The sequence below is a fragment of the Eptesicus fuscus genome, chromosome 20 (genome assembly GCF_027574615.1).
Source record: "Eptesicus fuscus isolate TK198812 chromosome 20, DD_ASM_mEF_20220401, whole genome shotgun sequence".
Classification (NCBI taxonomy): domain Eukaryota; kingdom Metazoa; phylum Chordata; class Mammalia; order Chiroptera; family Vespertilionidae; genus Eptesicus; species Eptesicus fuscus.
In genome coordinates this window covers 15,944,603-15,958,749 of record NC_072492.1, presented here as the reverse complement: position 1 = coordinate 15,958,749, position 14,147 = coordinate 15,944,603, and the positions used below count along the sequence as shown (strand labels likewise).

General features: G+C 52.8%; 1 protein-coding gene across 3 annotated transcripts in view; it reads left to right on the top strand.

Annotated features, from left to right (window-relative positions):
• Nucleotides 1–14,147, top strand: part of SGSM2 (small G protein signaling modulator 2) — a 43,116-nt gene that overhangs the window by 10,213 nt on the left and 18,756 nt on the right. For 2 of the 3 annotated variants that reach the window (XM_028155069.2, XM_008147898.2), the window contains exons 3-11: nt 7,923–8,085; nt 8,352–8,513; nt 9,032–9,099; nt 9,198–9,343; nt 9,674–9,808; nt 10,296–10,420; nt 10,850–10,917; nt 11,144–11,304; nt 11,467–11,593. In XM_028155069.2, the coding sequence (XP_028010870.2) occupies nt 7,923–8,085; nt 8,352–8,513; nt 9,032–9,099; nt 9,198–9,343; nt 9,674–9,808; nt 10,296–10,420; nt 10,850–10,917; nt 11,144–11,304; nt 11,467–11,593 (1,155 nt within the window). Of the gene's footprint in view, nt 1–7,922; nt 8,086–8,351; nt 8,514–9,031; nt 9,100–9,197; nt 9,344–9,673; nt 9,809–10,295; nt 10,421–10,849; nt 10,918–11,143; nt 11,305–11,466; nt 11,594–13,129; nt 13,265–14,147 lie in introns of all 3 variants that reach the window. The other variant, XM_008147897.3, reaches the window with a different exon arrangement.

Sequence of the window (14,147 nt, the reverse complement as noted above, 5' to 3'; positions counted from 1 at the left end):
CTTCTCTTCTTCCCATCTGCATTGAATGAACAGCTCATTCTTGGGATATCTGGCTTTTGCCTTCCCTCCAGAAATGAATGAGTAGGAAAGAAGGCCCTCTGGGGAACTGGCTCCCCTCACCTGTTTCAGGGCATGGCTGAGGGCACTTAATGATGGTCTGTAGCTGAGACTTTGGAGTCCAACAGACCTGGGTTCACACCCTGACCTGGTCACTAAGTGTGTGTGCGAGTTTTCAGCAACTCTGAGCCTACCCAGAGGGTTGATGTGAGGATTAAAGGAATGATGTGGGTAAAGTACACTGCATGGAGCCAGGTATGCAGTAAGTGCTCAATAATGTTGCTGTCATCATCACCAATGACATTCTACTTTGTTCTTGAAAGTGATCCTACAACCTTCCCCATGAAACCTCCTAGAACTTACTCCAGGATTCCATCTGGCAATCTGTTTCTGGGCGTTTAAAGCATCTGGTCAGTCAGAGAAATTGAACTCCAGGAACTCAATCAGGAAATGTAATAAGTATTATGCACATGTTTTTAGACAGTCATCATTTAGAAATACATACTGAAATATTTATAGATAAATGTATATGATGTCTAAAATTTACTTCCAAGTAATCTGGGGGGAAACAAAAAGTGGTTGGGATCGGTGTAACTGAAACCCGATTGGTCACACCTTGATCATTGCTTAAGTCAGGGTGATGGATACATAGGGTTTGCTATATTGTCCTGTTTGTACATGTTTGGAATCTTCCATAATAAAATAAAAAAACAGGGATGATGAGAGGATGGGAGAAGGAAGAGATAGAGATAGTGAATATAGATAACTTCCCTGAGAAATTTTACATAAAGGGGAGCAGCTGAATGGTTCAATACCTGAATGAGGATATAGGGCCAAGGGGGGTGATAGTGATGGTGGTGGTGGTGGTGTTTTTTGTGTTGTTGTTTTTTTAAGTTGGAAAAATTACAGAATGTTTATGTGCAAATGAAAAATGTCTCATAGGGAGATATGGGGGAGGGGGGAGGAGAAACAATTGTAATCTGAACAATAAAGATTTATTAATATATATATAAAAATGTCTCATATGAGAACATTAAAGATACAGGAAAGAGAAGGGGAGATTGCTGGAGCCATGTCCTTGAGAGGTGAAAGAGGCGGGTACCAGTGCGCAGGTGGAAGGGATGGCCGTAGGGAGGAGCACAGACAGACCATCTGTAGGTACGGGAGGGCGGGCAGGGGATGGGCTTGAGGCACCGGGAGGAAAGGCACCAGCGTTCATGATCGTCTTCAGTGTGCTGGGCCAGTGGTCGGCAAAACGCGGCTCACGAGCCACATGCGGCTCTTTGGCCCCTTGAGTGTGGCTCTTCCACAAAATACCACATGCAGGCGCACACGTACAGTGTGATTGAAACTTCGTGGCCCATGCGCAGAAGTCGGTTTTCGGCTCTCAAAAGAAATTTCAATCGTTGTACTGTTGATATTTGGCTCTGTTGACTAATGAGTTTGCCGACCACTGTGCTGGGCAGTAATCAAGGAATCTTTTGCACCTCTGCAGATACTGTTGCCTTTGGTCACTCACCACCCATCAAGATGGGACCTGTTCTTTCTCCCAATTGTAGCTGAAGCGCAGAGAGATTTAGTGATTTGCACAAAGTCAAATAGCTAGTAAGGAAAGGGTTTGAACCCATATCTGTCTTGATCCAAAGCCTGTGCGTGCTGCCCAGAGATGGGTCTTACTGGTGAGGCCTGCCTAGGGGTAGAGCCTAGAGGTGTGGGGCATTGAGGTGGAGTTGGCCCTCATGGAGACAGAGCTCAGGTCATCAGTGAATTCTGGGAGACAGTTTGTCCCTTGCCAAGCTGCGCGAGGCCAGCACTGGCCTGGTTCCCTGGGAAGCTGTTGTGAGCACTGTGTATGCTGACCCTGCCTTACATTTCCAGTGAGGCAAGGAAGATGGTTATGTGTGGTATGAATTTCATTTCCTTCACCTACTTGGTTCTGGAACATCGGGGCAGTGCTTTCTTGGTTTAGGGTGTTAAACAAGGCTAACTGCTGCCCCCCTCACTGAAGCAAACAGCCAGCATCACCAGTGTAGGCTGAGAGAAAATGTCCTCTAGTTACCATAGAAAGGCTGGTTCAGAGAGGAGGCAGCAGTTACAAATCCCTGGGTGGAAGTACTAGCCAGGGAAGTGGGGTGGAGACAGACTGCTGATGCCTGGCCTAGGCTCTTTGCTCCTCCCACCTCATCGCTGCAGATAAACACGGACTTCCTCCATTAGCAGTTGAAGGAAGTTCCTAACTTAAAAAGAGGCCACCCATCCACCCCTTCCTTTCTCACCAGCAAGGCTGCCCTTCTTCTGACTGTCTTGGTTCCACTATCCCAGGCATTTGGCTTTGAAAAATTCTGCTCTGAGTAGTGTCCCCCAAAACTCCAGGACCACACCCAGCCACCTGCGGCTGGCTGCTCCACCCAGGGCGTTCCTCGCTTGGGGTTTTCTATGGCAACTACAACTGAACTGCTCTGTTGCACAGATAGCAGCTGGCAGAGGTGGGGGAGCAGAGAACACTTGCCACACCTGCTCCTCCCATTAGGAAAGAATCCCTCCTGGCTCAGAGCCCTGGGCCCAGCCATCATGCGATGCTGTGCTAACTCTGGGTGCTGTGTCCCTCTACTTCAATCAACTGGCCTAGATCCTTGATGGTCATTCAGCAAGTCGCCCTATTATGAGTCTGGGCTTGTCCAGGCCCCTTGGCTCATGAGCGTAGCTTGAAACATAGATATGCAGGTGAAAGCCGGGGTTGTTTATGGGGACCCCTGAGCTGATTGAAGATCCTTCTCAACCACTGCTGCATTTCCTGGGCAGCCATAGCTTTTGTCCGTTCCTGTGGGCTCCTGAGACACCTCAGTTTTCCCAGCCCACTGAATTGTTTCTCTGGTCTGCCCAGCTCAGATGACCTAGTAGAGCCCAGATGCTACTGTGGGGATGGGAAACAGCCAATCAGGAGACCCTGTTTGCTGAGGGAGCTGATGAAGGAAAGGGTGCCCCTGGACAGACCCAGCCTTTCTGGGTTTTGAGAGTTTTGATTCACCTCCAGGTTGGAGAGAATCGCTGGCATCATCTCATAATGGAATACTCGTATCTGGCTTGGATGGTCACCTACTCAATTATTATAATTACTAGAGGCCCGATGCACGAAATTCGTGCAAGGGGCTCGGTCCTCTCAGCCACGATGGCTCGCCTCAGCCCTCGCAGCCCCGGCTTCATCCTGAAGGACGTCTGGAAGGTCGTTTGGCTGTCTGGTCTAATTAGCATATTATGCTTTTGTTATTATAGATTATTTTGAGTTGCTGATATATTTACTTGGTTCAAAAAGCAAAATTATACAAATGATATACAGCGAAAAGTCTCACTCTTTTCCCTGCCCCCATTCACCCACTTCTCCTCCACCTACAAATTCACACACAGGTAACCACTTTTGTTTCTTGTGTATCCTTATAGAATTTTTATACTAATAAAAAAACTGTATTCCTTGTTTACCCCACCCTTTTTGTAATCAAGATATCATGCAATCAATCATACCGCTCTGCATCTTGCTCTTGGAGACCTTTCCATTATTAGTGTCTAGAGAGTATCCTCATTCTTTTTTTATTATTATTATTAAATATATCTTTATTGATTTCAGAGAGGAAAGGAGAGGGAAAGAGAGATAGAAACATTAATGATGAGAGAGAACCAATGATCGGCTGCCTCCTGCACGTCTCCTAATGGGGATCAAGCCTGCAACCCAGGCATGTGCCCTTGACCAGAATCGAACCTGGGACCCTTCAGTCCGCAGGCTGACGCTCTATCCACTGAGCCAAACCAGCTAGGCCAGTATCCTCATTCTTTTTCGGAGTTGTATAACATTCTCCTCTGTGAATGTACCATGTTTATTTAATTGTTTTTTATTGATACACATATGGATAGTTTTTAGCCTTTTGCTGTTTAACTAAGTAACCGGGGCAGTTATATCTGTAGACTAGATTCTTTGAAGAGGGGTTACTGGGTCAGAGGTTACTTGCAATGTTGACAAATGCCTGCATAGGAGTGGTACCAATAAACCCTCCCTCCAGCAAGGTATGAAAAGATTCAGGAACTTCCCAAGTCCTTTCCATCCCTGTCTACCAATGTCTCCTCCATTCCAAATTGGAATGATTAAATCAGGATGTAAGGGGTTTGTAGGAGGGGACCCTATCAGATGTCATTAGTACTTGTGGTCTCTACCCATTTAGCATTTGTTAACCTTATAACTTCATAGACTTTAGGGACACGTCAGAGGCTGGTGAGGGAGAGTCGCAGGGCTAGTCTGGGCCTGTAATTCCTAGCCTTTCTCTGGGAAGATGGTACCAGACCTTTTAGGGGAAGGAAATGTCCATAGCAAAGTGCTAGAGTTAAAATTAGTTCTACTCCACCCTTGCCAGTGTGGCTCGGTTGAATGTCGTCCATCTACCAAAAGATTGCAGGTTCAAGTCCTGGTAGGAGACATGCAGGAGGCAGCCAATCAATGTTTTTCTTTCTCTCTTCCTCTCAAAAAAAAAAAATCAAAAATAAAAAAAAAATCAATAAAAATATTTTAAAAAATAAAATTAGTTCCACTTCTGCCCAGAGTTGCGGTTTCATGGGCCTTCCTATCAGTGGGACAGATGACAAGCAGAGAGGGGACCCTGGGCTCATCTGGCACCATAACTCAGAAGGCCAGGGTGGGGAGATAAAAAGGATCCTGCTTGAGTCATGTCTCTGTTTCTATTTTGATTCATTCGCCCAAACCTTTCCACTCCAACTAATGACTGAAAACTGTTGATTTTTATTAGTGTGTGTTTTCCCCATATGAAATGAGCTGAATGATGTCAGGGCTGTCTCACTCCTATTCTGGTGCATCCAGAGTGGCTGTAGGTGGTTCCTGGACACACTGGGACAGGGGGTCCTAAAGCCTTTATGTCTCGGTGACCGGGGCCCACACAGCTCAGTTAGAGGGGGATGGGCCCTGCTGACTGGTGCTTTAGCTGTGATGGGTGTCACCCTGGGGGTGAGTCATGGTGGCCATCTGGGGCAGGAAGAGGAGTAAGGCACCCAGTTCTTACTGCTTGGTGCTCTGGGCCAAGGAGGGGAGAAGAGGCACAGGCCTCTGTGTAGACTTCTCCCTGGGGAGCAAGGACAGCAGAGAGTTGGACATTGTTGCTGACGGGTCTGGAACTGCAGCTCTGAGTGTGGCATTCACTGTATAGTAAAAGAGAGAGAGAGAGTCTTTGTGTTTGCATCTCTGAATTTTGAATGTCTGTTTCTGCTCAACTTAAAAACCTTAGAACAAGGGTCTTAAACTTTTGGGGGTCAGGTACCCCTTTTAGAAGCTAAAAGCCATAGGTCCTCATCCAAAATAAAAGCACTCTCCGTAACAATGCTGGAGCAATTTCAGGGGGTCACTGGAGCCCCAGAAACCCACCCCCTAACCCTCTTAGGAAGTAGTTCTCATTTATTAGTGTTGTTATTATTACTATGATTATGTTATTATTTTGCCTACATGCTGCACACAGTAACATTTTTCATTGCATGTGCTGATTCTCTGTGGGGGGTGAGTGGGATTTCTCCTTTCCCAGACATTGCCTGAGTACTTTTCCTGGGTTTCACAGAAGGAAATTAGGAGCTGTAGGGTGAGAAGGGGGGACTGGGCGTGATATTTGGGCTTATCAATATTTCCCTACTTGGAGTGATTGCAGAGGAATGCCTTTGCTTACTCCAGAGAACCTAAATGCCTGTGTTCAGAGGCTGCCTAGGAAGATGGGTGAGGCCAAGCGGGATGGGTGTGCCACTGCCTGCCATTCCCAGGCTCCCCAGCGTGGCTGCATTCTATCTCCTGGGGAAGGTGGGAAGGTTAATGACTAATTATCCCAGCCATTAGTCACATCACCAAGGCACTTGATTCCCTGCAGGATCAGTGCCACCTGCTGCTACTCTCCCTATTCAGTGCTCTGGATGGGGAGTGCGAGCCTAAGGAAATAGTCACCACCTTCCTACAGGTGTGGGCTTGTTGCTGCAACAGCCCCAGGGCCACGAGATGGGACAAAGGGGTCTCTCCCCTGCACACCCAGAGCCACACGAGACCTCCAGGGGCCAAGGAGACTAGCTGTGGAAAAGAATATGTGGACCCTTAAGCGGAGATTCCACCACATGCCCCGTACACACATCAGATGTGTAGCTATATCTGTCTGCATGCACATGTGAACATAGATGTAGGAACACGTGTGAAGGAGAGGCCGTCCCTGTAAAATAAGTCCTCCGAGGCCTGAGCAGGGAAGAGCTCTAGCAGGAAGCACTCAGGAGAGGGAGGGGTCCTGTCTCTTTCCCCACCCCTGGGGTGCTCTCACTGAGCTGTCGGCTCCAGGGACTCTCCACTATTTTTATTTCAGTACAAGAGGGCCAAACAAAGCTCATTTTTATAGGACAGCAGTGACTGCCTGTCAGTTATGAAAATGAAGGCAAAAATCAGGTGAGAACCTCTGTTTTCAGCAATTATGTCCTAAGTCTGGGTTTCTAACAACACTAGTCACAATAACTGATGGGCTTCATTTCCGCTGTTCTCTAAGAGGACAGCATCTGCACCCACCTCTGGGGCAGGCTGTGATCCCGTCTCCAGGCTGTGATCCCGTCTCCAGGCTGTGATCCCGTCTCACCGTGCTCCCAGGGAGAGGTCTTGCCAAGGCCAGTCCTGATATTATTACTATGAACAGGGTCTCGGCAAACAAGGGTGAGGAGTCAGGAACCGACAGGGACCAAGTGCCTCCTGTGTGCCAGACCCGGTGCAAGAGATTTTACATACTTCATCTCGTGTAACATTTCAGACCAGTCCTTGGAAGTATTCCTCATTCCACAGATGATAAAACAGAGGTTCAGAGCTGAAGTCACTTACACAGGTTTCCCGGAGATCGGATGAGTGGCGCCGCCAGTTTCATACCCTGTTAGTCCGCCTCCCTGCCTCCATCCAGCACTGCACTGTTTTCCATCCTTGTGAAAGGAGCACCTGTGAAGTGAAGGGAGCACCTTCTCCCACCTGTGCCTTCCTGCCCTCTGAACACACCTGGAGAGGGTGAAGGGAGCTCAGGCCACTATGTTTCTGTGATCAGACCCCTTCCCCTTTCTGGGCTTTCCCCTCCTTGCTTGTAAAGCAATTAGCTTGGCCAAGTCCCCTCTTCCCCCGAATATACACACTAATATGTTTAGATTCTATTCATGGCCAGGAGAACTCCCCACTCTCCCCCACCAAGCCCTTCTTTCCTTCCTGTGAGTCTGTCTGCAGTCAGCAGTATCCAGATGGAGAGAGGAAGCCTACCCCCTAAAACATGAATGAATGAAGGGAAGCCCTCCCTGCATGGGAAATAGAAATCTCTCACTCTTGGCTTCGGGGCTCATCAATAATTCAGGGGCTGCTGTCGGATCTGATCTCTGCAATGGCTTCGTCAATATTTCAGCTCTTTCTCCAGAACCCGTTTCTTAGCAACCACAGCATCCATGCTTTCCAGGAGGGCTGTGTGCTGGGTGCTCCCTGCATGTCCAGTCCTGTAAGTGGGCAGGGGTGGAGCTACCCGTGCCAACGGGAACTGGCAACTTTGGTCCTCACAGCCCCAGGGCGATGCTGCACACAGGAGGCATGTGCACACCAAGTGAGTGAGAGGAACGGTCTGGCATGGGGCCCTTACAGGTCCATTCAGGGCAGGCAGATGGACAGGGAAGGGGATTATGGAAGGAGGTCGGTATATCTTCCTGGCCTGCCTAAAACTGACACCCCATCCCCTAGTCCCAGGTCAGGCCTGCCCTCCCTCGGTGTGGGGGAGGGGAGTGTTCTCTTTTCTCCCCCTCCCCAGGCTCAGGTGCTGGTTTCCTTTGTGGCCTAGGTGCGGTGGAGGCTTGCCTCCTGCATCAGCTGAGACGCCGTGCCGCCGGCTTCCTGCGCAGTGACAAGGTGGCAGCTCTGTTCACCAAGGTGGGGAAGACGTGCCCAGTGGCTGGGGAGATTTGCCACAAGGTACAGGAGCTGCAGCAACAAGTAGAGGGCAGGTGAGCCCTGGGCCTGCCTCTTCCCCCTCCCTTCTGCTCTTACCATTTGGTATTTGCTACTTCCCAGGTTGGCTTCCTGGGCTCATTTCTTGCAGGGCCTCCAGCCTAAGGGTGAGCCTTGGCCACTTTCAGGCACAAGGTCTTCAACACCTCCACCTAGTCAGTCCTCTGGGTTCTCATCTTGTGGCACCAAACTGCACTCCCAGTGCCACCAGTCGGGCTCAGCCCTGGGCTCTCGCATTCTTAAAGCCCACCCCTCTTTGCAGGAAACCCTTGGTGGGTAACCAGGAGGCCCTGCGGAGACAGGGCTCTACCGGTGGGAAGGCCCCAGCCCTCAGCCCGCAGGCCTTGAAACACATATGGGTCCGCACAGCGCTCATCGAGAAGGTGCTGGACAGGGTCGTGCAGTACCTGGTGGAGAACTGCAGGTGAATGCCCCTCCCTGGGGCCCAGCTCCTGAACATCCCTTCAGCATCCCGCCTCCGCAGGCTTGGCTGTCCACCATAGCCTGTGAGCATGCCCCACCGCCCCTGCAGCACCTCGAAGGCATGGGCTACACCACACACCTCACCAAGCTCAGTTCTTGTTTGTTTGTTTGTTTGTTGCTTTTCTTTCTTTTTTTAAAAATTCTTTATTGTTGCAAGTATTACATATGTCTCCTTTTCTCCCATTGATCTCTCCCAGCCTGCTCCCGCCCCCCAGCACAGGCCCTTACCCCCTACTGTCTGTGTCCATTGGTTATGCTTATATGCATGCATACAAGTCCTTTGGTTGATCTCTTAACTGCCCCCCCACCCCCCAAAGTTCAGTTCTTATGGGTTTACTTCTTCTTGGTGACTGACATGCATTTGGTCTCTGTGGGAACGTCCCTACTTGGTGAGCTTGACTGCCCTGGAATGAATCCGGGAGCCCCAGCAGTCCCCCTGTCTGTCTCTCCCGCTGGCAGCAAGTACTACGAGAAGGAGGCATTACTGGCAGACCCCGTGTTTGGCCCCATCTTGGCCTCTCTTCTAGGTGAGCCTGAGAGCAGAGCGGCCTACACTGGGCCAGTGGGAGCTGAGGGTCAGGTGCTGAGGGGCCACCATCCGAGCTGGCTGTCCCTGTCTCCACAGTGGGACCCTGTGCTTTGGAGTATACCAAGCTCAAGACAGCCGATCACTACTGGACCGACCCTTCTGCTGATGAGCTGGTCCAGAGGCACCGTATCCGCGGTCCCCCTAATCGCCAGGACTCCCCTGCGAAGCGCCCAGCCCTAGGAGTAGGCATCCCTTCCCTACTCCTTGTGCTCATCCAGGTTATGCCCAGGGGCCTGAGGGAGGGGCAGCTGGTCACCGTGCTCCTTGAAGATACAGGCTGGGCCTTGGAGATGCCCCAAGGTAGTGGCCATCCAGAAGAGCCTTTTCCCCACACTGGCACTTAATGCCAGGAGCACACCACTGGTTCGCGGCTAGAGAGCAGAGGGTGGCTGAGAGCAAACCAGGGGCAGGAGGACCCCTGGGGTCAGCTAGAGAGGATCTGCCTGGAAACCTAGGGTCCTCCCTCCAAGGCTGATTTCCCAGGGCTGGGGCTGAGCGGGGACTTTGTGCAGATCCGGAAGCGGCACTCGAGCGGCAGCTCATCGGAGGACAGGCTCGCTGCCTGCGCCCGAGAGTATGTGGAATCCCTGCACCAGAACTCCAGGACGCGGCTGCTCTATGGCAAGAACAACGTGCTGGTGCAGCCGGTAGGAAAGCTTAGTGCTCGTCCTCATCCTCTTCCGAGGGCCCCAGGAAGGGAACCTTCCAGCCACATCCATCCCTTTCTTAAGGGGCTTGACTAGAGAGAACCCCCCCCCCCCCAATTCACTGATTCATGCCCAGTCTTGAATGGGCGGGAACCAGAAACGGCATCTGTTCTGGCTGAGAACCAGAGCATCCGGGGATGGGAATGGCAGCCAGCAGGCAGCTTGGGTATGGCTGGCCCAGGACATACCTGGCATCCAGGAAGCTGACAGGGCAGAGCCAGTGGCACCAGGCCAACCAGGAAGAGTTTATGCCTACATCTGTGTGTGGCTCGTGTCTCCCCTGCTTCTGCCCGGCCCCATTCCTGGACCCTGGGTTGGACTAGCTGGGCCTCCCCCACTCCCACCTGGAGCTCGTTTTCCATTGGCCATTCCTGGGAGCCTCTCAGCCCCTCATCGTCTCTCTCTCCTGGTGTGTCTCCTCCCCCAGAAGGAGGACATGGAGGCCGTCCCCGGCTACCTCTCCCTGCACCAGTCTGCAGAGAGCCTAACTCTGAAGTGGACTCCCAACCAGCTCATGAATGGGACTCTGGGGGACTCCGAGCTGGAAAAGAGGTGGGGGCTTTGGGGAACTCTGTGTGGGGAAAGGAAGGGAGGTGGGCAGAGAGCCACGGAAGGGAGTGAGAGCTTGCCACCAGGCAGGGGGATGGAGAGGCCCAGCCTGCTCCAAGAGGCAGGCTCACACCTTACCCGATGCCAAGAATTGCAGAGAGAGGCTGTCTGGAGATATTCCCAAGCTCTCTAAGATCCAGCCAGTCCTGGACATTAAGAGGTTTGCCTGAGCCAAGCTCGAGGCATCCGAGGCTGCCAGGCTCTGTGCCATGAGGGCAGCACGGAGCCCAGAGGGACATGGCTGGCTGAGGTCACTTCTCGGCTATGGTCATCGTGTCTGCAGGGTGGTTTCACGGGTGTTGGGGCCAGGAAATGAGGAAGGCAGGCGGGCTGGTCTTGCAACACAGTGACACTGATTTGGTTCCTTTCCAGCGTTTACTGGGACTATGCCCTGCTTGTGCCCTTCAGTCAGATTGTCTGCATCCACTGCCACCAGCAAAGTGAGCCTCCCTTGTCCTGGGCACAGGGGTGGGGGAAGAGACTGCCTTCTCCAGTCACACACTGTGCATGGCCTGTTGAATGTCTGTCCTCTTTCGGTCATCCCCACACTCCAGCCCTACTGTCCTCCTACCCAGTCTGGAGGCCTGGCCAGCTGTGCTGCAGCGGTGGCTGGGAGGTCTTGGAGGCCCAGTTTCGCTCATCCATCTTCGCTCCCTCCTCCCCCAGAGAACGGTGGCACACTGGTCCTGGTGAGCCAGGATGGCATCCAGAAGCCACCGCTGCACTTCCCGCAGGGGGGACACCTACTCTCCTTTCTGTCCTGCCTGGAGAATGGGCTTCTGCCTCGGGGACAGCTGGAGCCCCCACTCTGGACCCAGCAGGGGAAGGTACGCAGGGCTTGGGAGGCTCTGGGTGAAGGGGTGTGTGAGGTGGGTTCTCTGCCCCCCTCCCTTCCTTTCCCCACACAGAGTTCCTAGGAGCAGCCTTGGGTGGGACCCTGGGATGGACTCTGCCCTGGACAGGCTAACTACCCACCCCTTGTTCCCCAGGGGAAGGTGTTCCCCAAGCTACGGAAACGTGGCAGCACGCGGTCCGTAGAGGTGGACGAGATGGGCACAGGCTGGGCCACAGACTACGTGTTCCGGATCATTTACCCTGGTCACAGGCACGAGCACAGTGAGTGTCCCATACTTCCTCTGTGGAGAGAGAAAGACGCTTCGGGGGTGGGGGAGAACAGCATCACCCAGGAGGGGCAGCAGGCAAGGTCCACTGACCAGGCCGGGTTCAGTACTTAGCCGCCCATTGGACCTTTCTCTGCAGATCATCCCCCTGAGAATTTGCTTCTCTTCTACCTGCTGTCTTTCCCTTCCCTTGTCACCCCAAGACTCTTGGCTCAACTGATCCAGGGGTCTCTACACAATATTCTCTTAGTCATCCATTCACACCCTGCCCCAGGGGAGGAATGTGGCGATACTAGATACAGAGGGTGGAGGACTCTCCCTTTCACCCCGGCCCCTGCCTGACCTCCACACGGTGGCCTGGGGGCGGGATCAGCGCTTCTTTTTGGATGGTGCACATTGTTCACTGACTCCACCAGAGCCAGAGCCCTCCTCACACCAGCTGCTGATGAGAGGAGCCGCAACTGGAATAGGGGGTGCATCTGAAGAGGGTGAGGCTTGCAGCTGGGGGGGCTGGAGCTGAAAGTGGCTTGGCACTTGTGGGTCCTATCCCACCTGGACATACACATCTGGATCCTAAAAGGTGTCCACCAAGCCCAGAGTTCCCTTTCTGGTCAGAGTGCTCTGCTCCCCACAGGTTTCTCCGGGCCAGACTCACTGATCTTGGGAAGAAGGTCAGGGAATTTGCCAGCCCGGAGCATTTGCCAGACCACCTGCTTCCTACATTTCCTAACTTGTGCCAATAAGTTGTCAACAAGTTGTCTCTGCATTAACAGACAGATTACCCAGACTGTAAACACATAGCCGCAGCACAAGGAGTCCCAAAAGGCTTGAAGGGCAAAGATGTGGGGATCCCCTCCCCTCCCTCCCATGTGCCTGACTAGGAGACACATTTGCAAACCTGGCATTTAATCTCAGCCTATTGCTCGGCTTAGGTTGTTCAGGCTGCACTTCCTCTCTTAAGCCTTGGCATTTCCCATTTCTGGTCACTTCATTTCCCTGGAGGGCAAGCCAGGTGCCAAGGAGCTGAAACCCAGCGGGTGACTCAGGCTCCTCGAAAGCAGCTCTGGGAAATCCTTGGAGGAGAAGTTTGGATTTATAGTCTGAAGGGGGAGATTTGGGGTAATCTTCCGATTTGGCCCAGCCTGACTATGACACAAGCTGAAGGGTGATCAGGATCCATCTGCCGATAGTCACGCCCAGCCTGAGCCAGGGCCCGGAGCTCCTGAGCTGCTGGTCTGTCCCAACTGGTCCCCGTCTTTCACTACCCTGGCTCCCCCATCAGTTCTCTCTTCTCTGTTCTTCCTAGAGAGGGCCTTCTTCAAAAAGTGGAGCTCTGTAGCTGCTGCCGTTCCCCCACTTTCTTCCATACTCTCCCCAGTAAATCAAAGGACTCTCAGGTCCCCTCTCTTCCATCCCTGCAGGCTCAGGGTGACCCGGACTCCATTCTGCTCCCCAGGAGGACGGATCCGGTCCCTCCTGCCCCAGGACCAGGGTCCTTATGCTTTGCTCTCTCGCTGTTCTCTTTGAGCAGTCACTATTAACTACCACCACCTAGCGGCCAGCCGCGCGGCCTCGGTGGACGATGATGAGGAAGAGGAGGATAAACTACACGCGATGCTCTCAATGATCTGCTCGCGGAACCTCACAGCTCCCAATCCGATGAAAGGTTTTTATCCCTCCCTTTCTCCCCGACCTCCCCCTTCCCTCTGCCCCACCCCCTGGGCCCACCGGCCACCCACCGCAGGGGCTCGAACTGCAGTGTTGGCATTATGGGACCTGCACCCTGGGTGGTTTCCCTTCCATCAGGAGGCAGACCTGGGAGGGTAGAAGGAGGATGTGCTGCAAGAAGAGGGGACCAAGCAAAATGCAGTTGGCTCTGGGCTCTGTAAGGAGAGGGAAGAGATCCCGCAGTGAGAAGGCCTGATGATCTGGTTGTCCCTTGGAAACTCTGAATGGCTGTCTGAGCCCTGTTCCCACTCCTGGACAAACCCAAGACAGAGTCTCTCTTTCTCTCCTGCTGGCTGGGCAGACTGGCCTCTGGGGCCTGTGCCTCTGACTCCTAACTCAACAGACATAGGACAGAAGTACCAGGCCCCTCCTGGGCAGGAGGTGGGGCCATCCTGGAGGGAGACCCAGGGCTCTGTTTACCCAGCAGGCCTGGGTGTTCCAGCAGGCACCGCCTGGTGCTTTAGTATGAAATCTAGAATCTAAGTCAGGTGTGTTCCACCCTCACGGACTTCAGAGTGCACAGCTGCAGAGGTCCCTTCATTGTAAAGGACACAGCACAGTGCTCACAGCCACCTGTCCATTGCCCATCTTAGCACAGAGCTAGGCTGGTGGAGAGGGAACCCCACTCTCCTTTTGGAGTGTGATCATCAGCCAGGACACCTGTGCGGGCTAAGCCAGGGTGCTCAAGGGATATTGGTTATGAAGGGCCAGCTCTCTTGGAATTTAGGGGAACTTCCCCATCGCCGTGCCAATAAGTCTCCCCATCCGTGGGCAACCAAGTCCGTGGCCTAGCACACCCTCAGCACACCCTGCCAGCTGCC